The sequence below is a fragment of the Trachinotus anak genome, unplaced genomic scaffold (genome assembly GCF_046630095.1).
Source record: "Trachinotus anak isolate AG129_WGS33_773 ecotype Australia unplaced genomic scaffold, CSIRO_AGI_Tana_v1 ptg000021l, whole genome shotgun sequence".
In the NCBI taxonomy this organism is placed as follows: Eukaryota; Metazoa; Chordata; class Actinopteri; order Carangiformes; family Carangidae; genus Trachinotus; species Trachinotus anak.
Window position 1 is genome coordinate 6,162,074 of NW_027273872.1, and position 26,341 is coordinate 6,188,414.

The window sequence follows — 26,341 nt, forward strand, 5'->3', positions numbered from 1 at the left end:
AGGAAATAGCTGTTGACTTTTGACTATGTGAACCATCTCTGAACTAGGTCAAAGTGCCAAAAACACACAGATGATAACCCTGTACTGACCTATATACTGTGTTTATGTCTATGTATAGGTCATGTAGATATATTTCATTCAACTGCTCTGTTGCACCCAAGTCATGACACTAAAAGAAAACCAGAAAGAGAACAGGGTCAACACAGGGACACATACCGCACAGTATGATCAGCAATAAAAACTGTGCCACCACAAGTGTAGCAAAGTGTAGCATAGGTTTATCACCATCGAGTCCTACATACAGTAGCAGGAAAGCACTGGGAAGCCCAGCAAAGACTGTTTTAAGAGTCAAGTTCATTTTACCAAAAAAGATCTACAACTGACAATTATCCTCCTTTCAGAGTCCAAGTGGACCAAGATGGAACTTTGAGAGACGTCCACAAACCTGATTTTGAGCTCTGGCAATCAAACAAGATGTGCAATGATGCAAAATACACTGGCTGCTGTGACACTTCGTAAGGTGCCATTTTTTGAATATGGAAGAAAAGAGACACATACCCTTCTGCCATCAGGATTTTGTGAGACTCATCGCATCACTCATCTGGTCACACTGTGATACGCCATAAACTTACATGATTAACTTAATAATATCCTGGATTTCTGTGTCTGTGTGTGTGAGTATCATCAGGTGCTTGCCATAAAAAAAGCAGATGTACTTGACCGAAAGAGATGAGTTTACATATATTTGTGTCTGCGTGTTTTTGTGCGCGTGCACATGCACATCGTTGGCACAAACAGAAGAAGAGGGCTCGCTGGCACAGTGTGGTGTCATGTTGAGATATAAATCATATAAATGACAGGAGGAATATCTCTGAAGGGGATTCACTGTGAGGACCTTTAAGAGGTACAAAACTAGTTATTGCAACACGAGACGGGACGTATGACAGTCGTGCTAGGATATTATGATGGTTGTAACTGTGAGGAATGAGAAGCAGGAATGGAGACAAATTGAAGATAAGTGTTTTATAATGTTCTTAAATGCTTCTTCTGGCTTGACCTTTTCCCTCTTGAGATCTGATATTGTGTTTTCACTCAAACTGAAAATCAATAAATCATTCACAAGAAGGGACGCTCATCCAATTCTCCCACCCTCTCCTTGCCCCCTCATGGCCTTCTCTGACCTGATTCTCAGTTGCTGCCATTAATCCATCCCTCCTCCCTGCCCATCTCCTCCTCACTGGGGCCAGAAGTGCATCCCAAGCGCCCTCTTCCCCAGTCTGCCAGGATATTTCAGCAGCCTCATCAAAAAATACTTTCCATACACAGGGAGAATATAAGCAGAGTAGAGAGGGAGGGAGGGAGGGAAGTAGTGACGGGGGAAGAAGAGAGATCAGAAGAGAAATACCAGGGATTATATATAGATTTGAAATGAGCAGAGGCTGTCAGCATGTAAGATGTGAGTGTATGGCTCTGTCAAAGTCTATTAAGGGAACAGTGCAACAGCAACAGAGGGCAGACTTCCCTGTCTGTCAAGTGCAAGACAAACAACTCAGCCACAGTTAACGTTGAGTCACTAGACGGGAACTTTCTCTGTATTTCTGAGCTGTCATACCCACTTAAGTGTCAAAGAATATCTCATAAACACATGAAAGAGAAATACACACGTATATAATGACTCATCAAAACCCTTGAAATACTACTCAAGGTTATAATCCCATAAGCAACATTTTGAGACAGTGAAGGTAAGTAACACTACACTGTGTGTAAATGAATTAGACAATAAATGAAAAAAAATGCTATTATGAAACATCAGGCTTAGAAAATGTTTCATAAACTGAGCAAACTAAAATGTATGTTATTCTAGTTGAGCAATCTTTCAGGAGGAATCACCACAAAGATGAAATGAAACCATCAAAAAGATCCATGAGATGGAAACACTGACTTTTCTACTGAGACTGATAATTTATACATTGCAAGATGGACAACATGGATAATATATTTGCTGAAATAATAGACATAACTGCTGGCTTACCTCTCTCACCTTTACTCCTTTTATTTTCATCAACCTTTTTCTATTTGTTGCATGTGTTACCATTCATCTGTAATTATATTTAAATCATTTAGAGCCATATAAAGGTTTTTTGCCCATAATACAGATCTGTGATACAGATGCGATGGTGCCTGGCAATGTTGATCATCTCTTTTGTTATTATTTGGATAAAAAAAATGAAAACAATTTCAGGAGCCAAGGGAAATGTATTAATAATTTGGCACAATTAAGATACTTAAAGTCATTCCTGTTTGGTACGGTCAAATGATCTGAACAGTGATCCATCAATGGGACACATTTTCAACAAATGTATTTAAGTAATCAATTGTCATTGTTGTTTGTGCAGGACTGAGAGAGATTTAGTTCTACAACTGAAGTTTCTTCATCTGTGGAGTTGAAAAAAAGTGGCCATCTGAACTTCCACATAAAACAGAGAAATAAAACATTTTCTTTAATTTTGTGTTAAGAAGACTTACATGCTTCTCACTGTATGAGTGGCTACCTCGAGAAACACTTGATATTTTTAGCAATTTAAACAGATGTATTCTGTTAAGTTCTGGGTCAACAATGTTTTAAATGGTGTTGTGGTGTAGCCTGTCAACCCCAGGGTCTACAAATAGGCCAGACACTGAGGTTAGACAAGGTCACAGGGATGATGGCTACAGGCTAGAAGTAATACCAACTTACACAATCACATAAGACTTAAAGATCAAAACAGACTAGCTAGTGTCGTGCATTTGAAATACTATGCAGCATGTTACCCTCGTCCATCTTCATCAGCAATGATTAAAGCTTTGAGTGCAGTCTGAGCACCACTGTACAACAACTGCCACCTAAAACCCTCCCTCCAGTACCACACACACGCAAAAAGAGACACACAAAGAGGAATCCCTTGGTGTTATCCCACAAACAATGTATAACTACTAAACTACTTAGAAACCAAAGATGCAGACATCCATACACACATGACAAACACACACACAGCAGCGTGAACATGCCTGTTATCCATGACCTTATGCATCAACACAGACAGTTCAACCCTGCACTGTGGGCTGAAAGTAAAGTGGGACAACAGCATCCCTGCAGCACAGGCAAAATGTTAAAATGTTGACTTGAGCCAGTAAAGTCAACAATGAGGCCACCTTTTGCACATGACTCTGTCTTTGTGTTACACTGAGTGACACAAACACATACTGCGGGCGTTATATGATTTAAGTCAAGTGAGCATGGGTGTGTGTAGTGTAAGAAACTGTGTGTATGTGGATTATGGATTACTGTCTGTAATCACCTTAAAGGCCAGTAGGACTAGACTGGCCAGCAGCATGACCCGGACAGACACAGACACACACACACACAGGCAGGAATTAAACTGGTTTAAACGACCATGACTCAGGATCTAATGTGAGACAAATTTTAGAAGCAGCGTAGAAACATGTCTGCTTGAGTTGAAAACGTTTAAACCTGAAACTGCTTTAAACATACACAACAGACAGAGACTGACAGAGAAAATCAGAGAAGGGTGGAGGGAAAAAACTGAAATAATTGGAGTTCCTGCTAAGCTCTGGGATCAGTCAGAGGCTGAGTGAAACATAAACACACAAACTTCACACACACACGTTTAATGTGCCCGTTTCTAGCTATCTCACTGCTAACATCTGCACAGTTGGTACACATTGGTTGCTTGGGGGTAACAATACAGACAGCATCGATGGTCCCTGGGGTCAAGTTTGTGTGAATGATGTGGAGAGAAAATCCGTGTCTTCTGTCTGAACACATTAAGATCGACTGAGGTCTCCACATCAAGACAATCATTCTTGTATGGTTGAAATGTATTTTTCTGGACAATGCATAGAAACCCAGACTAGATCAATGTAGAGGGAGACAAAATGCAGGCTGACTCATTCTTTCAAATGCAACTGGCATTAGAGAGTAATTACAACAAACTGAACATATAAAATGGGCCATAAAATGGCAATCATCACCATGAACAAGTGTAGCATAGTTGTAAAAAAAGGGCATAAATCACTGTAGAATCTGGAGACAGCTATAACTTCTAATTTAAATGGAAAAGAAATTATTCATTTTGGAAACATATTTATATTTACTAGCTTTTCTTAACCGATGTTTTGCTCTTGGTGGATGTTGTATCTGTTTTGTTAATTCTGTTTTGTTGCTCCCAGGTTACTGTCCTGTTGATTTGATATTCACTTTGTGAAGAACTGTGAAGTATTGTTCTGAAGATAAATCTTTACTAACCTACTCACTTTGTGTTCTGTGCTTACATGAGTTTATCTGCACAGCAAAGTTCTGCTATGACTTAGTCAAAATATGTTGTACTGAGCTCTGAACTCAAGACATAATAAGACTAACTTTTGAATATATGCTATATATTAAGACAACATGGCATAAAATGTGTAGGTGCCTATATACAATAGTCTGGGTGTAGTGCTTAGTAATCAACTTAAAGGAGATCAGCAGATCAGAAGAAGCAGAGGAGATTGCAATGTTCCTGCAGGAGGATTGAACTCTGGTCCTTCAGTCTGGAGGGAGACTCATTATCCTGTGTACGTGAGCATCTGCATGTTTGTCTTCTGGTTGGTTAACAGCTAATTATAATCAGCAAGTCATCACACAAGCATCTTTAAATGTGAACTAGTGGAAACTGCTGTAACTGTGATATAATTTAGCATATTAAAGAATGAGCAGCTCAGTTTTTCACATCAGACTCATTTTAAGCGTGGAAACCCTGTTCTGATCTTTGAACTTTTTGAGACAATTGGTGTTGTCTCACAATAACAACCAATCATCTTTAAATTCTTTAAAGATGTGAAGATATCATCCGAACTCACAAGTCCATGATACAACAATCAAAAGCTGTGCAAAACAGTCTAAGCAGAGCAGCAGATAACTAAGCAACCGAATAACTGATCAGCTTGAAGGATGGTAAATACCATATAACTGCAATGTCCTGGTTTTTAAATCCAGCCTGGGACCGTTGTCACATGTCATATCCCCCTCTCTATCCCATCTGGAATGACTCAAGATTTTATTTTTGATTCTTTTATCTAAAAATATAAAATACAGCAGGTATATCTCACCTGGCTGTGGGGTTGTCATCAGTGTGTGTGTGTTGTGGTGAGTCGGAGGAGGCAGGACCCTCCTCCCCGTCCTGAGGAAGCTCTTCACATTCTGCCTCACACTTGTCGTCATCCAACAGCTCTGTGATCTGAAGACAGAAATATATAAGAACAGAAAAGGTTACTACTAAAAATGTATTTATCATTGAGATGAAAAACCATGTGATCCGGAATCTATTTATTATAATAATTATAGCACCACAGATACTACACATGGTTTCTATCAAGTTGTTATTTTTGGGATTTTTGCAAAAATATGGAACTAAGATTACTGCTTTGCAGCCAACAAGTCAAGTTCAGAGTTTCCCGTAAATTACAGAGACTGTGGCAACTCGCAACAGTTTCATAATGAACTGAAAAACTTTACACTTATCATAACAACATAAAAGATCATCATCAAGAAAAGCCAATTGATTCATCCCACTGTAGCTCTCTCTTTCTTTCTCTCTCTCTCTCACAAACACACTTACAACAGACCTTCTGTCATAGTCGGCCTGGTTATTGGGAACACTGGGAGACCAGTGGATCTTCAAAAAATCCATAAAGTTTTTACTGTCCTTGGTAGGCAGGCAGTACTCAGCACCAGCTCTCTCTGTATACCTGTCAATCAGTGCACCTGGAGTGGGCTCACTGGCCAGTGACAATAATCAACCCTCAGTGACCTGACCTGAGTCCTGAGTTGTCTTAAATTGTGGAGTGATTATAGTGTATGTATGGTGTCACTGAGATGTGTGGACAGACGGACAACCCGAAAAGATAATGTTTCTGGCCATGGCTGTCGGAGGCACAGAGGCATAAAGGTTCCCTTATTTGTAAGACTTCTGAGATTAGAGTCCATCTACCATCTAGAAAGCCTTTGAGATGTTGGCAGTTGATTCTGACCTTCTATATTTACAGGGATTATGTAACAGCTGGCTAAATATTAATAACTCCCCTTCACTATGCTGTGTTAATGAGTACAGAGCATCATCCAAAAAAAAAAAAAAAAAAAGAAAAAAGTGCGCAGTGACTTAGTCTCTGGAGATGAACTGCCCAGTACAGAAATCAGCAGAAAAGATTTCTGGCTAGAGAGATTCAAAGAAAGGTGTTGATACTCTGTGTTTGTATTATCTTATCTTGCACACACATAGACAGTATGGACGCGCAAGACAGGAACAAGACATCACAGCTTGTTCCATACGAAATCTAAATATAGATGAAGCTAATGAGTAAGACACTGACAGCACAGAGACAGTAGAAAGGAGAGAGATAAAAGAAAAATCAAGAATAAATAAATAACGTTTTCTTGGAAGAAGAGATGGGATAGATGGAAGGGTGGATGAGAAAGAGAAGAGGGAGGGATGGAGAGTCTAAAGTGGGGCTCAGTGTCAGGATATCATTTTCATGTTGACTTAGCAATGTACCCATGCATGACAGTCACATTACAAATTATGTAATAGGCAAAGTAGACCCATCATGACTCACCAACAGAAAACTGAAAATTGATATTACAGATATTGCAAATATTCCATGACTGATATTCAAGTGGTCAGTGAACAACATTTAGCATATGTTGAGTAAAGAAAGGTAGCAAGTGTCTCAAATGGATTTTTGCATTGACAGCAACATTGTGGAGAAGGGTGATGAAAGACACTCTAAAAAAAGAAGAACTGTTGGTGACATTAAAACCACATCTGCTATTTTACAGTATTTTAGGTTTTAAAAAGATCACACGGAGCAGATACAGTTCCTCTTTCTTTACAAGTGGCGCAAGGACTGGAACTAGAGGTTAAAAACTACATGCACACTTGCTCATAATATCACAATATATAATGTAAAAGAACAATACTGCATTGTTATTTTTGTCCAGTATAGCAATACAGTTTAGCCCTAGTTTAAAGGCACATGTAAAGGCAACGGATATAGTAAAAATAACAGGAAAAAAAAGGTAGAGAGAGCCAGAGAGAAGAGAGTGATGACGGACGAAAATAATTAATCAAACAGCAAAAGTGAGAGGGAAGGAGAGAAATGGAAGGGAGGTAAATGCTGAAAAGAGGAAGGGAGGGGAGTAAATATATAGACAGAAATAACTCATCATCATATAGATAGCTGACAGCATTTGAACATGACACACAGACAAACAGAAATCCTCGAGCTGTAGGTTAACAATAACAAACTGCTCTTTTCTTTCTTTTCTATCAATTTTATATGACCACAAAAGCTTTTTGATGCGATTCCTTCCTTAAACCCTACAGGGGAAAAACCCTGTTAGGCACATGGGTTAAAAAGGTCATTAACTATATTCATCATCACGACACTTTTTTCCCTCCATGTCACTTCCTCTACCGTCTTTCCTTTGCCTCTCTGCACGTCTCAACAGCAACCCCATCTGCTACTGTCACTGTATCGTCGCTATGGAAACATCTCTTTTCCAAGAGCCATGATTGGCTGTTGGGGAATTCTTGCATCGCCACATGTGCAAATGAGGGAGGGTGACTCACAGGACCTCTCCTTCCTTGTCTCCCTCTCTCCCTCTGTGAGATTAAGTAGAAATCCTACTTTTACTCAGCTTCAGTAATATTTCATATCTTTCCTGTATTAAGCACAACGTTAAAAAGCATCTGAAAGTTCAACTGAGCAGTGAAAATGTTTGTGTTGGTGTGCAGCCAAGCAAAACCGCACTGTGATGTTCATCTTTATGTGTAGGTGTCTGTAAAATGTTAACTGAATTAATAAACGATATGACAAATAATGATTAACCACCATAACTTCTTGCTCCAGCTCACAAAGCCCTCTTGTATTTGGTGAATATGACCAAAAGAACTTGTGATCTCGAATTCTCTTATTTTTCTTCTGCACACGATAGTGTTCTGTGCTAGTTGTTTTAATTATATTTAAAAAACTCCCTGTTAAGAAGTCTCCCTATTTAGCACATGAACATTTAATTAAGGGTTTACATTCCACTAGAATGTATATCATAATATACAATGTGCTTTAAGGACATTTTAAGTGCTTATTAATGTGCAGTATCTGACACTAATTACAACATCTCCTTGTTTTCATCAGTGTTTCACTACATTGCCATTTATTGTCATGTATTATCCTATGTGTCTCCTAATGGGTGCCCACAGGAGAGGTTATAGTTATTTACAAACACTATAATAATCCTTATGACTAATACACAAAAATAATGATTAACATTAAATCATTATGCAGTGTTCTCCTGGTGGTTTTTATACAAGCAGTATATAACCACAATATCACAGGTTTCAACTCTTTAAAAAACAAAAATAAAAATGAAATCATTGTTTTGCATTTATGGCTCCAAAGTGAAACTGACAGATGGACAAAAATCCAGATGAGGGACAAACAGCTGGGGATAACACCCCTCCATTAAATCAGATGGAGCACTGGGACAATCATCTAAAACAGTCATTAAACAAACAGCTTCCCACCATCATCATCCAAATCAGTATTTTTTATGTAAAAATGTTCTATATTAAATGTTAAGAATTAAAATCTGCAGGATTTTAGAAAATACAAGCATTGATTGAAAAACTGATCTATATTACCATCACATCCCCTTGTTTTGATCAATTAAAATGGAGAGGCTGGCATAATGAACAATGAAACATGAAATCATAACTGCCTGCTGAACTACAGGTATTCATTCAAACTGTGTGACCACAGCAGTGAATATGATCGAGGCTCTGCTGAGTTATCAGAAAGCCTTTGAGGTGACGTAACAATATTAGGGGATAAGGGTTGTTAAATCCCCTGTCAGGATGACCTGGCATGGTCATTCATAGGGGTGGAAATATTATCCCCTTATTCAAGACTGTGGAAAATTTTAATCACATTAGGCCACAAATCACTAAATTAAAAAAAAAGTTGCTGTGTGTTTCTGTGCATCATGCAGGCTTTTAGATGTCAGTGTGCCTGCACATGTTTGATACACAAGTACATTTCTGCATGGTGTGTGTATGTGTATAGCAGAGTGGGTGAAAAGACAGGGTAGAAAACGCTCTGGAACAAAAGGTTGTGACCTGGGCCCTGGTTTAGGGGTCCGGTCCAGAGTCTAGGGATGGATAACGCTGGAACACTGGAAATACTACAGCGGCATCAGTTGTTTGGCTGTTGAACTGTGAGTGGGCCAAGAACACAGAACAATGACGACTGTCTGGGACTGATATTAGTCAAGTCTCAAACTGTGAGCCAAATTTGTGGTTTTCAAGGCTCTTTTGCTACTCTGCTACTAATTCAGGCAACATCAGCACAGTTAATCTCTTTACAACAATACAAGTTCCAGGTTTTTCACAGGTTTGACCATGAATGAGTCTGAGAAAAACATCAAACAGACAGAAACAGTTTGTTCTCATTTTAAACCCTTTCCGGTTGTGTAGATTTCTCTAATCGTAGAGTGGAAGTAAACTTGATTTTAAACCTTGAATCTAATTCATGTCTATAGATTTTCTTCCTCCAACTTTCGACTGCTAGTATTTTTGACTGTTAGTTTCTTTTACCTTTTTTTTAAAAAAAATAAACCTGCATGGGAAGGATCTATGTGTTGCTCAATTACTCAAAGTCTTTGAATGTGTAATTGCTGGCTTTCAGTTTGTATTTCCATTTTTGTTACCTTCTAATCCCCGTGTAAGATATGTTTAATTGTAATTTTAGTTTTGAAGTGGCAGAATTTAAGCACTGGAAAAAAAAAAACACTTAAATTTCTTCTCCTCTCAGTGTTTTCTTGCTCATCCTTGCATGTGTTTATTTGCAGCAGTACCACTGGAGATAAGTCCTCTGGCCTAACGTTCCTGCAGTGAGTGGGCTGTGTGATGTAGCTTTCATCCTAACCTCCAAATGTGTTGGCAACTGATTTACAGACGTTCATATTCTCTCTGACGACTCATAACATGCAGTCAAAGTAAATCCATCAACAAATCCATCATGTATTTGATGGAAAAAAAAATGTGTGTGGGTGTGGGTGTTCATATTATATGTCTCCATAGAGAGACGACATACATCTCCTCGGCTGTCCAACTAGGCCATCACCTCCTCCTTAAATTACTCCATATTCCAACTTAAATAGGTTATTGCTCAACAGCTTATCACTTTGACACTGGATCATGTAGGTTTACATACTTCAACCTATATAAAATGCTCTATGCTGCTGAACATTGTGAAATCTTTTGGTATTTGTGACATTAGTCCATTCACCCAGTTCTAATTCATGTCCATAGTCCAGGGTACAGTGACACATTCACTGTGTCATCTGTAACATGGCTCAGGTCCAGAAGTACTTGACTACATTGGCACAGGCAAAGTAATAGGGCACATCCTGATTCATTTATCTGCTAAGGTTAAACTAACAGACACGGAAAAATAAGGCTTTCATTAAAAGACTAATTAATTAAGCAGATAAACCGCAGACAGTATAGTGTTAGCAGGCCACTCAAAACTGCTGCTGACAGCTTTTCCAGACAGGAAATACATATCACTGCTGGCTTCATTTAGCTGTTAGTTTGATGGCTTTTGATAACTCACACATAGGTGGCCAGTACATTAATGTTGCGTATGGCTTTATTCAGACATGACAGGACATTTGCAGAAAGAGCGATTTCTTGTGGGGCATTTGGCACCTGGTGTGTCAGAGGGTGCAATACCACTGCTTGTTAAGAGTGTAATTTGTTTTTCTTCAAGCTCTGAGCTTTAGCACTTTCAGTTTGAAATAAAAGAGCTTTAATTTAAGTGGGTCTGCTTCAATGCAATGCCAAAGTTGAAGGAACTGTGTGGAAGACACGGCTCTTTTTGTGCCCAAACTGCAAGGATAAAAAAAAAGACTAAAGACCATAAGTCTTGTGGATGAGCAGTAAATCATTAGCATGGTGAAGAAAAACCTCTTTATGACTGCACAGCAAGTCAAGACAGCTCTCCAGGATGTAGGCAGACAATCAAGAGAAGACTTCATGACCGTAACTGCAGAGGATTCACCACAAGATGCAAACCCCTGGTAAACCTCAAAAACAGACGGCCAGGTTACAGGAAAACTGATACAGTTCTGGAGAAAAGATCTATGGACTGATGACACAAAAATCAACTTCTATCAAAATGATGGAAAGAGGAAAGTGTGGAGAGAAAAAAAAGGAACAGCTCATGAACCAAAGCCGCCACCTCATCTGTCAAACATGGTGCTAGTTCTGTTGTGGCTTTGGCATGCATGGCTGACAACTGGACTGGAACACCGGCATTTACTGATGATTTCAGTGCTGAGGGAAGCAGTAGGATGAATACAGATGCATACAGGAGCATTCTGTGCTCAGATTCAGCCAAAGGCATCAAAACCCATTGGACAACATTTGATCATTCAGCATACGGCCAAAGCAACCAAAGAGCTTTTCAGTATAAATCTTTGACTGGTCAAATCAATCACCTGATCTCAGTCCAACTGAGCTGCATTCCACCTCCTCTTAACGAGACTAAAGGCAGAGATCCCACAACAAGCAAGATGAGCAATATTCAATACGATGATTTTATTTAACTTCTCATGTATCTGTCCAATTACTTTTGAACCTCAATTTTGAGCACTATGTGCTCATAGGGCCACATCTCCCACACAGTAGACCCTCTCAAATTAAAGCTGAGACTTGGCACTTAAACATAGTAACCATTATTTTATTCAAGCAAAGCATGAAAAACAAAAATGTTTAAATGTCAAAATACTTATGGTCTGGACTGTGTAATTCAAGAACATGTTGCCTCATAATGCTACAGGGTGTAATTAAGCAATTAAAACTATGCTGCGTTTTCTGCCTGGAGTGCATCCTAGGAAAATGTGTGCTGAGGAATCAAAACTGACTCTGCGACAGTTCAGCCCTTGTTCCAAGCAAGGCCAAAAACATCACAGCCTGACTCATTACTGAACGCACAGAGATGGTGAAATTTTATACTCTTATCTAAAACAAATAAGTAAATGACTTTCAATTTTAGTTTTTTTTTCCTCGCTCTGCTTCGGTACCCCAGCAGCAAAAAGATTTTTTGGGCACAGAATCAAAACCAACACATCCACTGGGTCATGATTGCAGCAACAACAAGCCTCAGCAAAGTTTCGCTCTCGCCTAAACAATAATCCCACTGACTTTCTTTTTCCCAGCAAAGCCAAAATCAAACTTGGCATTTTGCATTGTTAACTCATCCATACCAACCCTTAAAATTATGCCCAAACACGCTACAGAACAACAACTGTCTTCATCTTTCTCTGTTACCCTTCCAACCTTAACTCGTCTCTCCATTTCTCAATGTCAGGTCAACTGTTCATTTTCTCTGTAGTTTATTTGAATTGTTCTGACCTCTGTGAAACATTTTTAACTCCTAAGTCTGATTCGAGGCTTAACTCAAAGCATGAAGCATGTGTGTGGGAGATAATCCCCTTCATGAGCGTTTGTTCGCACAGAGCCATTCCCAGTGTAGTCCAGGGGCTGTAGGTGTGAGTTGCATGGTTACATCATCACCAGCTTCTTTTCTTATCCCTCCCCTCCCTCGCCATCTCTCTCTTCATTTCTTTCTTCCTCTTCTCTCTCTGCATTCTCGCAATTTCTCCTCCATCTTCCTGTCTGCTTTCTCTCCCTCTACCTCTCTAAACCACCTACTTTTTGCCCTCTCTCTTACGTAAGACACAGAGATTGCTGCACAGATGATTTGTCTTCGTAGATTTTTCTCACTCTTGTTGTCTGCTTCTTCTTCTTCTGCTCCCTTTCTCATTCTGTCTCTGGGTAATGTTATATTCCTGTTTGTTTGACAGGCCAGACACTAAAATTTACAACAGGCGACAGACGGAAAAACCAAGAAAGATAAGGAAATTCAATTTTGGAAAACAATCAATATTAGCAAGCCAGAGCTTTGGTAGATTTTTTTCCATTAATAAAGTAAGGATGTCACTTAAGATTACAAGGAGAGCAAAATTAAAGCAAACGTTATTGCTGTACTGCAATACAGATTTTTTTTTTTTTTTTTTGCAAAAAAATGGTATAAAAAGGAGGGAATCAGTGAAAGAGAAGGAGTAAAGCAGTCAGACGTTTCTGAATAGCTGACCCTTTGTAGACACTAAGGTTTCACTTCTGACCAGACTTTCACCATGACTGTAGCCTTTCAGTACAATATTCCTGCTGTGTTGGACAATGCAATCTTAAATGTGACAGGAATTCCAGTAGAAAGGCGACGTGCGATACCAATCACGAGTTGTCATGTAATTATTGTGTTATTGTGTTTTAAATGATATAATAATACAATGTAATCAGGCCACTGTAAAGTTAAATGTCACTCTTTGTGCTGTTGGTCTGATGGCAAGGTTGTGTTGCTGGGTAACAGGGGAAATGCCTTTGAGTTTGTTTAGTCTGCCGGTCACGATCTGTGTGATCAATGTAGGTCTAAAGCTACGACTGGAATGTATAATAGGACAAAGCCAAAGATTTTATTCAATACCCCGTGACAATTGGTGTGTGGGGAGTGTGTTTGGGTGGGGTTCTTCTACATTTGTTTCTAAAAATATTTTGTTGACAGAAGAACTATGTAATGTACAGCAATAGTTGATGGTGAGTACAGCTGAATATCAACATTACTCACATTCCTTTACAACACAGGTTCTGCCTGACCCACTGAAGCTAATTAATCATTCTCAGCCAGGATGAAGTCATTCAGTATCAGTATCTATCATTATGTATGTTAATGTTGCCTGATATTTTAAAATATACAAACTACTGCTAGTAGTAGTACCCACTAGTAGCTGGTTATTACATCTACTGCTGGGGTTGCCAAAAACATGATATATAAACTAGAAACCTCAATCCAAGATTCTGATGCTGAAGCCAGAAGTTTAAATTGAAGTGAAGTTTAACAAATGAACGGACAAAAGAATGTGTTAAATAACTCTGTTGATTCATCTGTGGATTCAAAGATATCTAAAACCTTTCTACACCACATTACTCAGCTTCATCAGCCGTCTCTCTCTGGTAGATCTGTTATTACTGGCCTGTCTTTTTCTACAAAGCAGGCCTGGATTTGCTGTGTATTGTTAACAGTCTAATGGCAAAATACCAAAACTTCCATCTTTCACTTTTTGTAGAAGGATTTGTCTGTTTTCTCTCTGTCATCCCAGAAGGAATTTCACCCCCGACCCTGGCAGAGTTAAATGCCACATTCTACTATTTGAAGAAAGAGAAAGAAAAAAAAGAGAAGACAATGAGCATTTTGAAGAGGTTTGTAATTTTGACTTATTGCTGTTATGTCAGGAATGTTGACAGTGAATTAATGTATTCATAGTGTTGCAGTTTTTCTTTTTAACACTGAGCAAACAGCATCCAGTCTGTATTCTGTTTTGCTTATTATTTATGACATTTTTATTATATTTGTCACTTAATAGATCATCGATTCAAAGACATTTATTGTACCAAGAGTAGATAAATAGCCTGGGATTATGTGGGCAAAAAAGAATAAAAACAAAGAGCCCTTTGGGGGATGGAGGGGTGAACAAAAATAGATAAAACACACTTTATTGATCCCGAAGGAGAAACCGAACCATTACAGTAGGAGGGAAGTGGATGTGTAGGCCGGAGAGACCAAGAACTAAAAGATGCTTAAAAAAGGACAACCTCTCTGTGGTGAAATGTTTTGCTATCACAGCTTAAACAAAATTTACCCCATCTTCATCATCCACAAAGTAACAAATTTGGAAATGTCATTAATTAAATCAAAAAACTGCAAAAACATTAGCACAAAATGTACTATTTGTATCATATTGTATCAGGAAATGGGCTGTACCTGTTCATTAATGGAGCTGTAGTCGTTTGTGGTGGAGACGTCATCATCCTCTGAGTCGAACAGGCCCTCCTGGTTGTCTAACAGCTCTGCCAGGACTCTGCTGACAGACTCCTGGTCCCGAAGGTCCTCTCCTTCTGATGATAGACTGCAGATGGAAGACGAGAGAGGAGTTGTATTGGCTGTGCAATGCCACCCAGGGGATGATAAATGATTCCAGTAGCTGAATAAACTTATGTGAAAGTGGCTTTGTGTGTATGTTTGTGTGTATACCTAAATACACAGAATTCTTACCAATGTGGATCTTGTTAAAACTGTGAAAAATGATCTATTTTCTACACTTGGATTCCTCCGTGATGAGAATAAAGTGAAAGTATGGTGACAGCTTCAGCTGTGCGCCCAATCTGTGGCTGCAGTAACTGTGGTGTCACATGTAAGGATGCAGCTTAATCAGTTTTTCCCAGTACAGCAATCTTGTCCTCTTGTTCCCCCTTTCTGATGATTTGATGACATAGGTCAATTTGCACTAGATGATTTTATTTCCAATGCATATGCATGAAACTGGAGACTTTTGATACGGTAAATTGCTACTTTATGTGCAGAAATATGGATGCAAACAATCTGTCTGGATCTTGTAAAAGTCAAATTGTAAGTACCACTATAGGTTATTTCAAGGTTTAAGGGTAAGGTGACCATGTTAATCACAATTATTAGATAGCCCTAAAAGCTTTGGCTTTGTCCTGTTCAGGCATCTTACTGGAAGATGTCTGGTCCGAAGACGGCGGCCAGCGCCCCAACGTTCCAGCTCTCCTGCTGAAGGGATGCCACACTGGCCAGGAAACGGCACAGGAAACGCAGCAGGCCGTAGTTCAGCTGGGGAAGCTGCTGCAGCAGGTACTTCAAGTTTCTACACAGCTCCTCTTCATTGCTGTAATCTGGAGATGTTTAAAAACAGACTTATGATCAAATGTGACTATTAGCATTTTCATAACCTTCAATGCAGTCAGCATCTCCTACTCACTGTTATTACTGTAATTAGTTTTTCTGAAGAAAGGCTGTCATCAACAGCACATGTACACTCAATACAATACACAGTGTTGCTACACAGCTCTGTTTCATTACTGTACTATGAGATACTCTGGAGTGAATTATGGGTTATCCAGTCTTCATGTTCCATCACAGTTGACCTTAATTCTTACTTTGTGAGAGTGTGCAGAAACAGTGAAGACTGTGTTCAGTCCTCTACGAAAGGAGAAATGGAGTGAAACAGTACAATTCTTCATGTAGTACAGCAGTGCCATAGTAGAATAAGAAATCAATGACATGACATAGAGAGCCCGGAAAACACCCCTACTGCTGTAATCTTCATGACAGCAACAGGAACAACCATCATCATCATCACGACAAGGGGATTAGAGTAGATTATCTCTGATAGACACAGATGCAAAAGAGGACAGGGCAAAGAGCAGAAGCAGAAAAGGAAACTGAGTGGGAGATTTGTGGAAGTGATTAGACGTCATCCACATGTATAATTCCACCTCTTTGTTGATTATTGCATTAATGATTCCAAAATACCAGCAATGAACATGATCATCTTTTTCTTGTTTTCCAAAAATCGCAAAAATGTCTAAAACAAAAGAATAAGTAATAATTGGAAGAAGGCACCTCTGAGCAACAGGAAGACAAATTAACACAACCTGAGACAGCAGAGGCAGTGAGAGACAGTATAAAGAAAAGGATGTACCAAACCTCACAATAGTAGACATACAAACACACATAGGCTATTCAGATACTTATTAAGAAAGAGTTTGTTTTAGCCTGTTTCTGCTTCATTTAGTGATCTCACAGCTGTACTGTGTATTCACAGCTTAGAAAAGCGAGATCTGCCTCTATGGCCACAGTCATAACAGGTTAACAAATAACAACTCAACTTGGAAGAAATCCAAAAATGGTAGACAATAGTGTGTGTTTCATAGTAACAGTTGGCTCGGTCCCTTTTTGTGTTTGGTAAATACAAGACGGCAGCAAAAAAGGCTCAATTCCTGCAACACGTAGAGATGAATGTATAAAAATGACCTTAAGACAGAGGGGAAAAAAAACATTAGTTGTTGTTTTCAGATTGGATAAAAAGAGTTAGTAAGTAAAGAATATACAGAACAGCATCAAAAGTGGATAAGACGTCCATGTCACACACCTTGGTGTAGCTGTAGTATATGTGCCTGTATCGCTGTTGGTATAACGGGCTCAGGAAGCTCCTGCAGGAAGAGTCGGAGCAAACTGACCGCTGATGCCAGGTCTGCCTCCTTCTCTAGCTCCACCTCTTCACCACTGTCATAGCGCTGACGCAGCCAATCCACACGCTCTGCGTTGCCGTTAACCAGGAAGAGCCCCTCCAGGTCCAGATGACCTGATGACACATACAGCAATAATTACTGCTAGTCATTTATCAATATTTGGGCTCCTGACTTAGTTACCATAAAGATATTCGGTATATCATTATATAACTTACAGTCTTCAATTAAATGTTTTTCTCCAAACAGACATGAATGAATCAAACTGATGAAATTTGCTTTAAAGAATTATTTCATTCCTCAGCACAACCTGCTCATATTTGTGTCCACAGCCTAACATGACTTGAGATGCACATCATTGCCAGGAAGATAACCTCATCACAACCCTACTCTGGAAACAAGCCACCGGCATTTAGCTGTTATTCTCTAAGAGGTTTTGGTTGTAGCTGGGCATTAATATCAGTGATATGAAAGTGATATATCCGGCAGGCATCCAAGCTTATTCTGGTGTACAATCCGTCCTCTCTGGTGTAAGGAGTCCTTCGCTGCTAAGACCGTGCTTCCAGAAAATTACAACATATATGCTATTGTCTTTGCAGCATTTTTGTGTGCTAGTCCTGGATACATGATGCTGCCTCAGAAAACTTGTTGGCCTGGCCAAACCTGAAAAAAACTCATGGTGCAACAAATGCTCCTCATCACTTAAGTTTATCACCAGGTTCATCACTGGGAATCAGAGTATTAACACCCATGGTGAACTGGGGTAAATTCTTTGATATCAATGACATTTCATTTTGGACAACTGGCAAATATATCCCTAATTAACATCATATCGACAAAGCTGCTAGCAAGAACAAATATCTGGTGAATAAAGCAGAGTCATATCATATTCTTAACTTGGGAGTTAATGAAAATCAACTGGGTTCTAAAATAAATGATTGTAAATGACTCTGAGCAAAAGGCAGATGCATTTCCCTGTAATGTTTAGAAGAATTTCAGAAATAGAAATGGATCTTAACGGATTTGTTGTCGTAACTTCTTTATTCTGGAAGTGCAGACATAGAGGGATTCAGGCTCTGCACTTGTGCATAGCTTATATAAGGTCAACATAAGAATAAGGAGCTGTGTGTCTGTGATGCATTTGCGTATGTGGACTCTTCCCTTATCTGTATGAAAAAATAGAAGCATGACCACATTGACGCTTATCATTCCCATGTTTGACAACATCACTGAGTGTGTGTGATGAAAAAGATAAACCAATAGCACCAGTAAGTTTTGTCAGGGCTTGGACCTGTTTTATAACATTTTTTTTTACTTATCATGTTTTTCCTCCTTTGCATAACAAGTTATCTCTTCATCTTCACAATGTTATGTTTGTATTATGTTCTGTGTTGTCACATGAATGTCTTGGAACAGTTTTTTGTTTTTGTTTCTGCCACTCCAACTACTACTGCTGGTAGCTCCTGTAAAACTAATAAATTAAAATTTCACCATGTATATATATTAAGTATGTGTACAGCAATATAATTTTACTACTGTGACTTCTTTAGATGGATAACAACAGGCTTGTTTATATGTAAACCCTATTCCATTAACTCTTAGCCTCTTCTGGCTTGCCTTGCCCACCCCTGCAAATGTTTAATTGAACCAGGGGAAAATCTGTAATAGCATGACTTAAAAACAGTGGCCGTCAAATAAGAATGTAGACTGGTTTGGTTATATTTTGGGATGATTCCAGAAGTAAACAGGTTAACGATCGGAGCCTAAAGGGTTCGCTATGCTGCAAACAAACTGGTTTGTGCAACTGGTTTCCGAACATGTCTAAAGGCAAAAATGTTACACCTGTTCTCACAGGCCACACTCAAAGGCTGGGAAAAAACCATGCTGAAAGAGAGAGGGTGAGATGCAATGAATTACAAATGGGCATAAAAAAGAACTTTTTTGAACAGTCTCCACTGAAAAGCATTGTGTAGCATAGTGTTGCACTGGGTTCTTCAAACAAAAAGTCTGGAAGTAGTTGTGTCAAGAAAGAAAAGGGAAAGCGTCAGAAAATTTGTTGTTTCTACAAGGGTAAGCTTTCTAAAGCATACTGACACCTTGAATGGGCCTAAATTGACTGTGTTCTTTCTTCCTCCCACGCTGTCACTTGTTGCTAATCCTGTCACACTGCAAGTCATTGTCTGTCATGACGACTACTGATGACTACCTAAACAGTCTTGGTGAGGTATTAACACAACATGCAATGCTGCACGACGTGTAAGTGGTAATTGGTGGCCTGCAGATTGTGATTCCTATTCACTGCCTGATTGTTCATCCATTAACACATCAGATAACAAAATGTTTAAGTCCTACTGTTCTACAGGATCCTGTGGGACTCCACAAAATAACCTACTTGCAGAACAGGAAACAGTGACAACAGGGTTGCACTTATGAGTATAATGAAATAGCTACAGTGACAATCACAATGTCACGCAGCATGTATGGTCAGTGATGTCCAACATTAAAACATTGCTCAGTCCTATGGAACACAATATATCTGCCAAAGCATTTGGTCGCTGTTCAAACAGTGTGAAGAATTTAATCTGTCACAGATGCCACAGCTTCAGGTGCTTTCAATTTTCCATCTCTGTCTTACATCAAATTGCCTTTTTACCTCATAATTTCAACACCCTACCCCTACTAAAACCTAAAAGCATCGCACACAAATTAAATAAGAGAGATTAAGGCCTTTTCACTGGCTGAATAACTTCTGGACTGGCAGCACCGCTCTAATTAATGTGCCAGCAGAGCCCAGAAGGATTAAAGACTTATTACATAACCTCATATGGCAAGCAGCCCCCCTGGTCAAACAAACCTCCAACCTGCTCCACTGCTCACTCGAGGGGACTCAAGGTAAAGCTTCCTTCCAAATAGTTTAAAAAAAAGCCTCCAGTGACTGGACAGGTGTGACAAGAAAATGTCTTTGTTTTGTGACTGACATTGCTTACTGCACAATGGAAGGCTCAGAAACAAAATTAGAAAAAGGAAGCTTTTTCTATTGTTTAACTTCTCACTGAAGATATGTGCTCGAGGTGCTTTCCTGATTTACTGATTAGCTTTCACAACCTTGGGGCCAACAAAAACACCTCTACAAGACACCTTGATTACTTTCTATGATATGTAGATATGTCCAGTATGTACACAGTCTGCTAACCTGCCTTGTAAGCGTTCAATCTGAATATTAATTACAAATGCATTTTATGGGAGGCATTTTATAGCTATTGCGTCTACTGTAAGACAGAAAGTAAATCAGTTCTATAAGCTATGCATTTTTTTCGAATTCAATTTTCTAGATGTACAGTTATTTAGCACAGACCAGAGATAATAAGATTCAGCGAAACAAGTTAAAACTAATCTAAATGACTCAATTTATCAATTTCTCCAGGGCACAAAAAGGATTGACTGGGCAGGTGTCTGGCTAAGGCTATATAAGCTATGTAACACTACAAAACGGGTACTGACGGAGTTATGTAGCCAGTACCATTATCAGCCAAATGCAGATAAAATCTGGCTGTGGCTTGTTAGGTTTTAAAAATCTATTTTGGCTGGTGACATAGTCAAAGTCACCATTTTATCCCTCTCATCCTTCAGAGCAAGAAGTCTGAAACTGCCAACCTGCACATACAAAGAAAATGACATAAGACTGATGTTCCTGCTCCACGAGGCTTGAAGAGAAATGTTCCGGGGGGGATATGGGAAAGGCCCAGGGCTAACGCTTTGGTCGCTTCCTCTCTCCACTGTTAAGCTCTTCTGTTTTCACAAGTGGATCTGCAGTTGACAGAATGGTTATGTAATGGAGAAGGAAGCGGACCGTGGAGCTGTCTGCTGATGCATTCAGAGTTCATCTTATCACATAAACTGGATCTCCACTAACAACATATTTTGATTTATCATGATGCAAGAGCAGTCACGTCAAGTCAACAGCAGCAGGGTGTGTGTTTGGGAGACGGAAACAACATAGAAGGCAATCAGATATAACTTGGTATGCACTTTGAAGTGATGAGTGGGCCACTCATCACAGAATTCAAAATATAAATGCACAAAGGTGCAACAGTAGTTGGCTGAAAATCTGCACCAGCACTTTTATCCCCGTTTTCCTTGTGAAACACCACTGTGGCTCTGTATGCTTGGTCAAATATGAAGAATTGCATTATTGCATTACTCTTCTGTTAGAGCATAATTAAAAACTAAAAGTCATCAGTTACACTGCAATATGAAGTTAAAGTCAACTAACATTAAATAACATTACTTAATGGTTGTATCCAGCTAAATCAGTCTACGGAGTGAAAGTGTTTGAATAGTGTGTAGGTTCATGTTATGGCCAATATATTCAACGGTTCATTTGGATGAAAAAGCTTCATTCCAAGTTATATGCATTTGAACAAAATAAATAACGCTGAATGATGACCTACTTTCCATTAAAACAGATATAACAGATATAATGTATCTGGACACAGGTTTTAGAGGTTTATCAGACATTTAAATTTACTGAAATTGTTGCATTGGCCTCATCAACACTGAGTGATACCCAGATATTTTTGGATTGGTGAAATCTGATTTCATGGCTTCAATATACTTGAAATGAAATAATTTAAAGAAAATTTCACAATTTGGAAAAACAGCTACATTTTAATCAATGCTTGTATATGTTTTGCACTGTGTGTATACACTGTGTGTGTGTGTGTGTGTGCGTCCATCACTCACCGTGCTCCTCAATGTAGTCGACAATGTGTTTCACCAGTGCAGGTACCTCATGGCCACTGATTGTGTGTGTGCGTGACACCTCTTCTAATGGAACGCCAAAAACCCGTGTGGTGCTGGCTGAGCTCCCGCCCTCATTGCCTGGCAACAGAGACACGCTCTTCCTCATGGCCTCCTCCTCCTCCTCCTCACCACAAACCCGCCAAGACCTCACGTCTTCGAAAAGAAAAAGAAAAGCAGAAGGAAGGAGGTACGACAAAAAAGTGAGATGGGGGGATTTACAAAATAAGAGTCACACCACTTTTCATCTTCACTTGTACTCATGCTGCAATCCAGAGAGTAGAGAAAACACAATCATCAAGACAGATAGAGATCCAAGGAGATAACAAAAAGAAAGATTAAGGGACTTGAGCCAACTCTCTACCTCTGCTGTTCACAAACAAATAAAATGACCACACCAGCCTCAAACATAACAGTGGTTGGCTTTACTCACTGTTACTGTCTGTGAACCTCCCTTCCTGTCATCTAGCCAGGAGGAGGAGGGGTGGGAGGAGAAAGGAGAGGACAGCAGCAATATGATAGTGACCTGCAAATGTATTTACACCTAATTCCTTATGGAATAAGTAACATGGATATAGGAGGAGCACTTCATTAGGAACACCTGTACACCTGCTTATTCATGCAATCAGCCAATCATGTGGCAGCAATGCCTTACAAAAAAGCCTGTAGATACAGCACAGGAGCTTCAGTTAATGTTCACATCAAACATCAGAATGGGAAAAATGACCAAAGTGCCTCTGACTGTGGCATGATTGTTGGTGCCAGACAGGCTGGTTTGAGTATTTCTAAAACAGCTCATCTCCTGGGATTTTAGAGTTCTATGGTGCAAAAAACAAAAAAACATCCAGGGAGCAGCAGTTCTGTGGACAGAAACATCCTGTTGATGAGAGAGCTCAGAGGAGAGTGGACAGACTGGTTGGAGCTATCAGAAAGTCTATGGTAACTCAGAAAGCCGCTGTTTACAACTGTGGTGAGCAGAAAAGCATCTGAGAATGAACATGTCGAACATTGAGGCGGATGGGCTACAACAGCAGAGGACCACATTAGGTTCTGCTCCTGTCAGCCGAGGCTGCAGTGGTCAGAGGCTCACCAAAACTGGGCAGCTGAAAAACATAGCTTGGTCTGATGAATCTGGATTTCTGCTAAGTCAGTAGAAGGTAGGGTCAGAATTTAACACAGCCTATCTGAATATTGTGGCTGACCACCACATCTCTATGGCCAGCATGATAAACTTCAGTGGTCTCCCCCGTCACCAGGTCTTAATCCAGTAGAACACCTGTGGTATGTGGTAGAACAGGAGATTGGCAGCATGACTGTGCAGCTGACATATCTGCAGAATGATGTGATGCAGTCATGTTAAGAGGGATCAGAATCTCAAATGAATATTTCCTACATTTTGGGGAATTCACGCATGAAGAATCAAGGCTGTTTGGAGAGCACAGGAAGGCCCTATCTCGTATTATTATGGTGGTCCTAATGAAGTGCTTATGTTTATGTTTAAGTGCATTCTATGACTGGGAGTGGGCAAAGTCTACAGGCCTATGATCACTGCATACATATATGACATACAGTGGGTCAAATTATGTTTTTGTAATGATCCCTACGTACAAGTGTGTGGACAAAATATGGGCTGAGTATTTTAAAAAAAGAAGTTTAAGAAACCTCTGCATTTGGGGAGCCATAGTTGGAAGAAAAGGGCAGATTTAAAATTTATGCAAAGCAACAAGTGTGGTTGTGTTGCTGTCAGACAGGGCTCATGAAGCAGGTCCCCTGTATAAAGGAGCAAAGTATCAATGACTTACAACTATTTGTTCCAACAGGGAATGTTTTAAATTACATAAACATAATTCAGTCTAGGCAAATAGATTTTTTCTACACATGTCCAGTTGTCTGCTACATGATCATCATTTAAAAGGTCATTATGATTAAATTTAATTCCCCTCCCTCCAGCATTTGTTACGTCCTCTGTCACCATCAGTCCTTAGTTTCCAAGAAAAGAAAAAGCTGTCTGTGGCCGAGTCTGACAATGAAAATCTATGCAACAATCAAACAAACAAAGGAAAGTAAGAAACTGCAATAGACATTTCTATTCTAAGTTTGACTTTGATGATGGTGGGTTGGTGAGTAACCTGAATGCAAACAGTGGCAGACTTTTTTCAGAGGTTACAGTAGATCAGACAGACAGACAGACGGACAGACAGATATGGGGCAGTTGGGCTGGATTTTTGTACTAAGAACAATGCTTTACTTGTTTGAAGCGGTCAGCTGTTTACTCCTCCTCTTACTCTCGATAACCAATTTAAAACCAGTTTGTTGTTACATTTATGGTCAGTTTTTTTAGTAAGTTAGTTGTCTCAGTCAGTGTGTGCAGGGTTTGTTATTCTTACATGGCATTCAGATGTGCTTATGTTCAGCTGTTCAACTTGTGGAGTGTGTTGTATTACTTGCACATGGGAGAACTAATGTGCTGAATCTAAGTTAACTGTTTAAAGGTCTTGGACATATTCAATGTATTGTTTAGCTTATGTTATTTTTTTTATTAATGCTAGATAGATGATTCCCTGTATTTCTAAGTTTTAAGAGGTGACATTTTCAGTCAGTGACTGTTGTCTTTGAGGGCTGAAATAACAATGGTTCCTGGCAGATTTGCTCAGTTGTAGATAATCAATGTTAATTCTGTGAGTTGGCCACAGGACAAAATGAAATTCTTGGCTGTGGGCAGGATAATGTGCTCTCTGTATGCCTTAGTCTGTACTGTCTAAACACACAAAATGATCAGATGCCACATCAAAGATGCTACCCTTTAGAAAGAAATAGCACTCTGTATTGTTTTAAAATATGAAAAGACAGAGTGAACTTTGGTGTTTTGCCAAAGCCCTAGAGTCTGGTGAATCCTTCTTTGGGTAAACAATCCTGTTGAATGCATTTTGTCACTTTCAAAATATAGTTAATAGCTAGCTAGGGGGCTGTCAAGTGTAAATAACTGACAAGGGACAGATTATGGTTAGTGGTAAAAAAAATTTAAAAGAAAAAAAAGTTAACTAGACTTTGTTTTTTTCTAATATTGATGCACATTTCATTTATAATACATACATTTGTTTAATAACTCCCTATTTTAGAATGTGTACTAGTAGGACTGAGTGGGAACTCTTATTATGAAGAGACAGGAAGTTCTTTTGAGTTGTGGATGTTGCAGAAGGTGGTTTTATTCTGATTTATGTGAAATAAATGAAACAAAATGGGTCACAAATGAAAACAGTACAGCTGTCTGTCTCTGTCAGTCTGTGAAGCTGATGTTAGCTAAATTGTGGCACTTACAACAACGGTGCAGTCACCAAAAAAGTGCACAGGCCTGTCAGACCATTTATGACAGACATGTATATATGTGCAAAATATTATCTCATATGCATGTGTACTAAAAGAATTATATTATGTGTTTGCTCACAACGAGGCAGCAAAAGAATCTACGTGTTGTACATGTCAGAGAATAAATTAACCTAGAGTGAAGCAGTGTGTATGTGTGTGTGTGTGTGTACTCACCGTGTAGCAGTGAAAGTGTGTCCTATCCTCTCCTCCCCTGACCAGTGAACCACTGAACCATCTATGGCTGCTTCAGGTTGTGGCAGAAGATGAGCCGGTAGTTCCTCATTGACGGACCGCTAATCCCTCTTGCAGGATTCCCTTCTAGCTACACTGAGGAGAAACAGAGGGGAAAAAAGGGGAGGGTGGAAGAAAGAGTCAGGGTGGTACTTGGTAATTGTAATATAATGCAGAAGTGTTTCAACATGCACATTGTCTATAGTTTTTACATTTGCAAGAGCAACAGTTTTCTGTAAACTGTGTATGCTTATTCATTCTGATTATCAAATTCTGGTACATATTCTTTCAATTCTTCATATTATTTTAGGATGACAGAGAAATAAAAAGTATTGAAAGAAAAAAACACCTTCATTTTCTATTTTAGGCTGTTATAAACAGTGATGTGTCATAAATACCATTGAATACCTTGGCACTGAGCAGAAATACAGACTTTCCAGCTTAAATCAATTTAAAACATATGTGATGGGACCTGCCATTCTGTTTGAGCTCCATTTATAAAAATATACAATTACACACATTGTGTTTCACATTATATGATGATCAGCACATTAATTTAATAGAATTAAAGTTCATCATGCCTCTTTATTATAATGGCTACAGACTGTTTGCACAAGGACAACATTTAGTTTAATTATAAGCAACTGCAACACAAGGAATTAATACAATGAATCAAG

General features: G+C 39.2%; 1 protein-coding gene across 5 annotated transcripts in view; it reads right to left on the bottom strand.

The window, feature by feature from the left end:
• Nucleotides 1-26,341, bottom strand: part of fam13b (family with sequence similarity 13 member B) — a 73,981-nt gene that overhangs the window by 28,706 nt on the left and 18,934 nt on the right. For 4 of the 5 annotated variants that reach the window (XM_071457978.1, XM_071457980.1, XM_071457976.1 and 1 more), the window contains exons 2-7: nt 25,608-25,760; nt 22,011-22,223; nt 17,171-17,383; nt 15,734-15,911; nt 14,980-15,124; nt 5,149-5,276 (exon numbers count right to left, since the gene is read on the bottom strand). In XM_071457978.1, the coding sequence (XP_071314079.1) occupies nt 5,149-5,276; nt 14,980-15,124; nt 15,734-15,911; nt 17,171-17,383; nt 22,011-22,176 (830 nt within the window). In that variant the 5' untranslated portion in view covers nt 22,177-22,223; nt 25,608-25,760. The remainder of the gene's footprint in view (nt 1-5,148; nt 5,277-14,979; nt 15,125-15,733; nt 15,912-17,170; nt 17,384-22,010; nt 22,224-25,607; nt 25,761-26,341) is intronic. The other variant, XM_071457977.1, reaches the window with a different exon arrangement.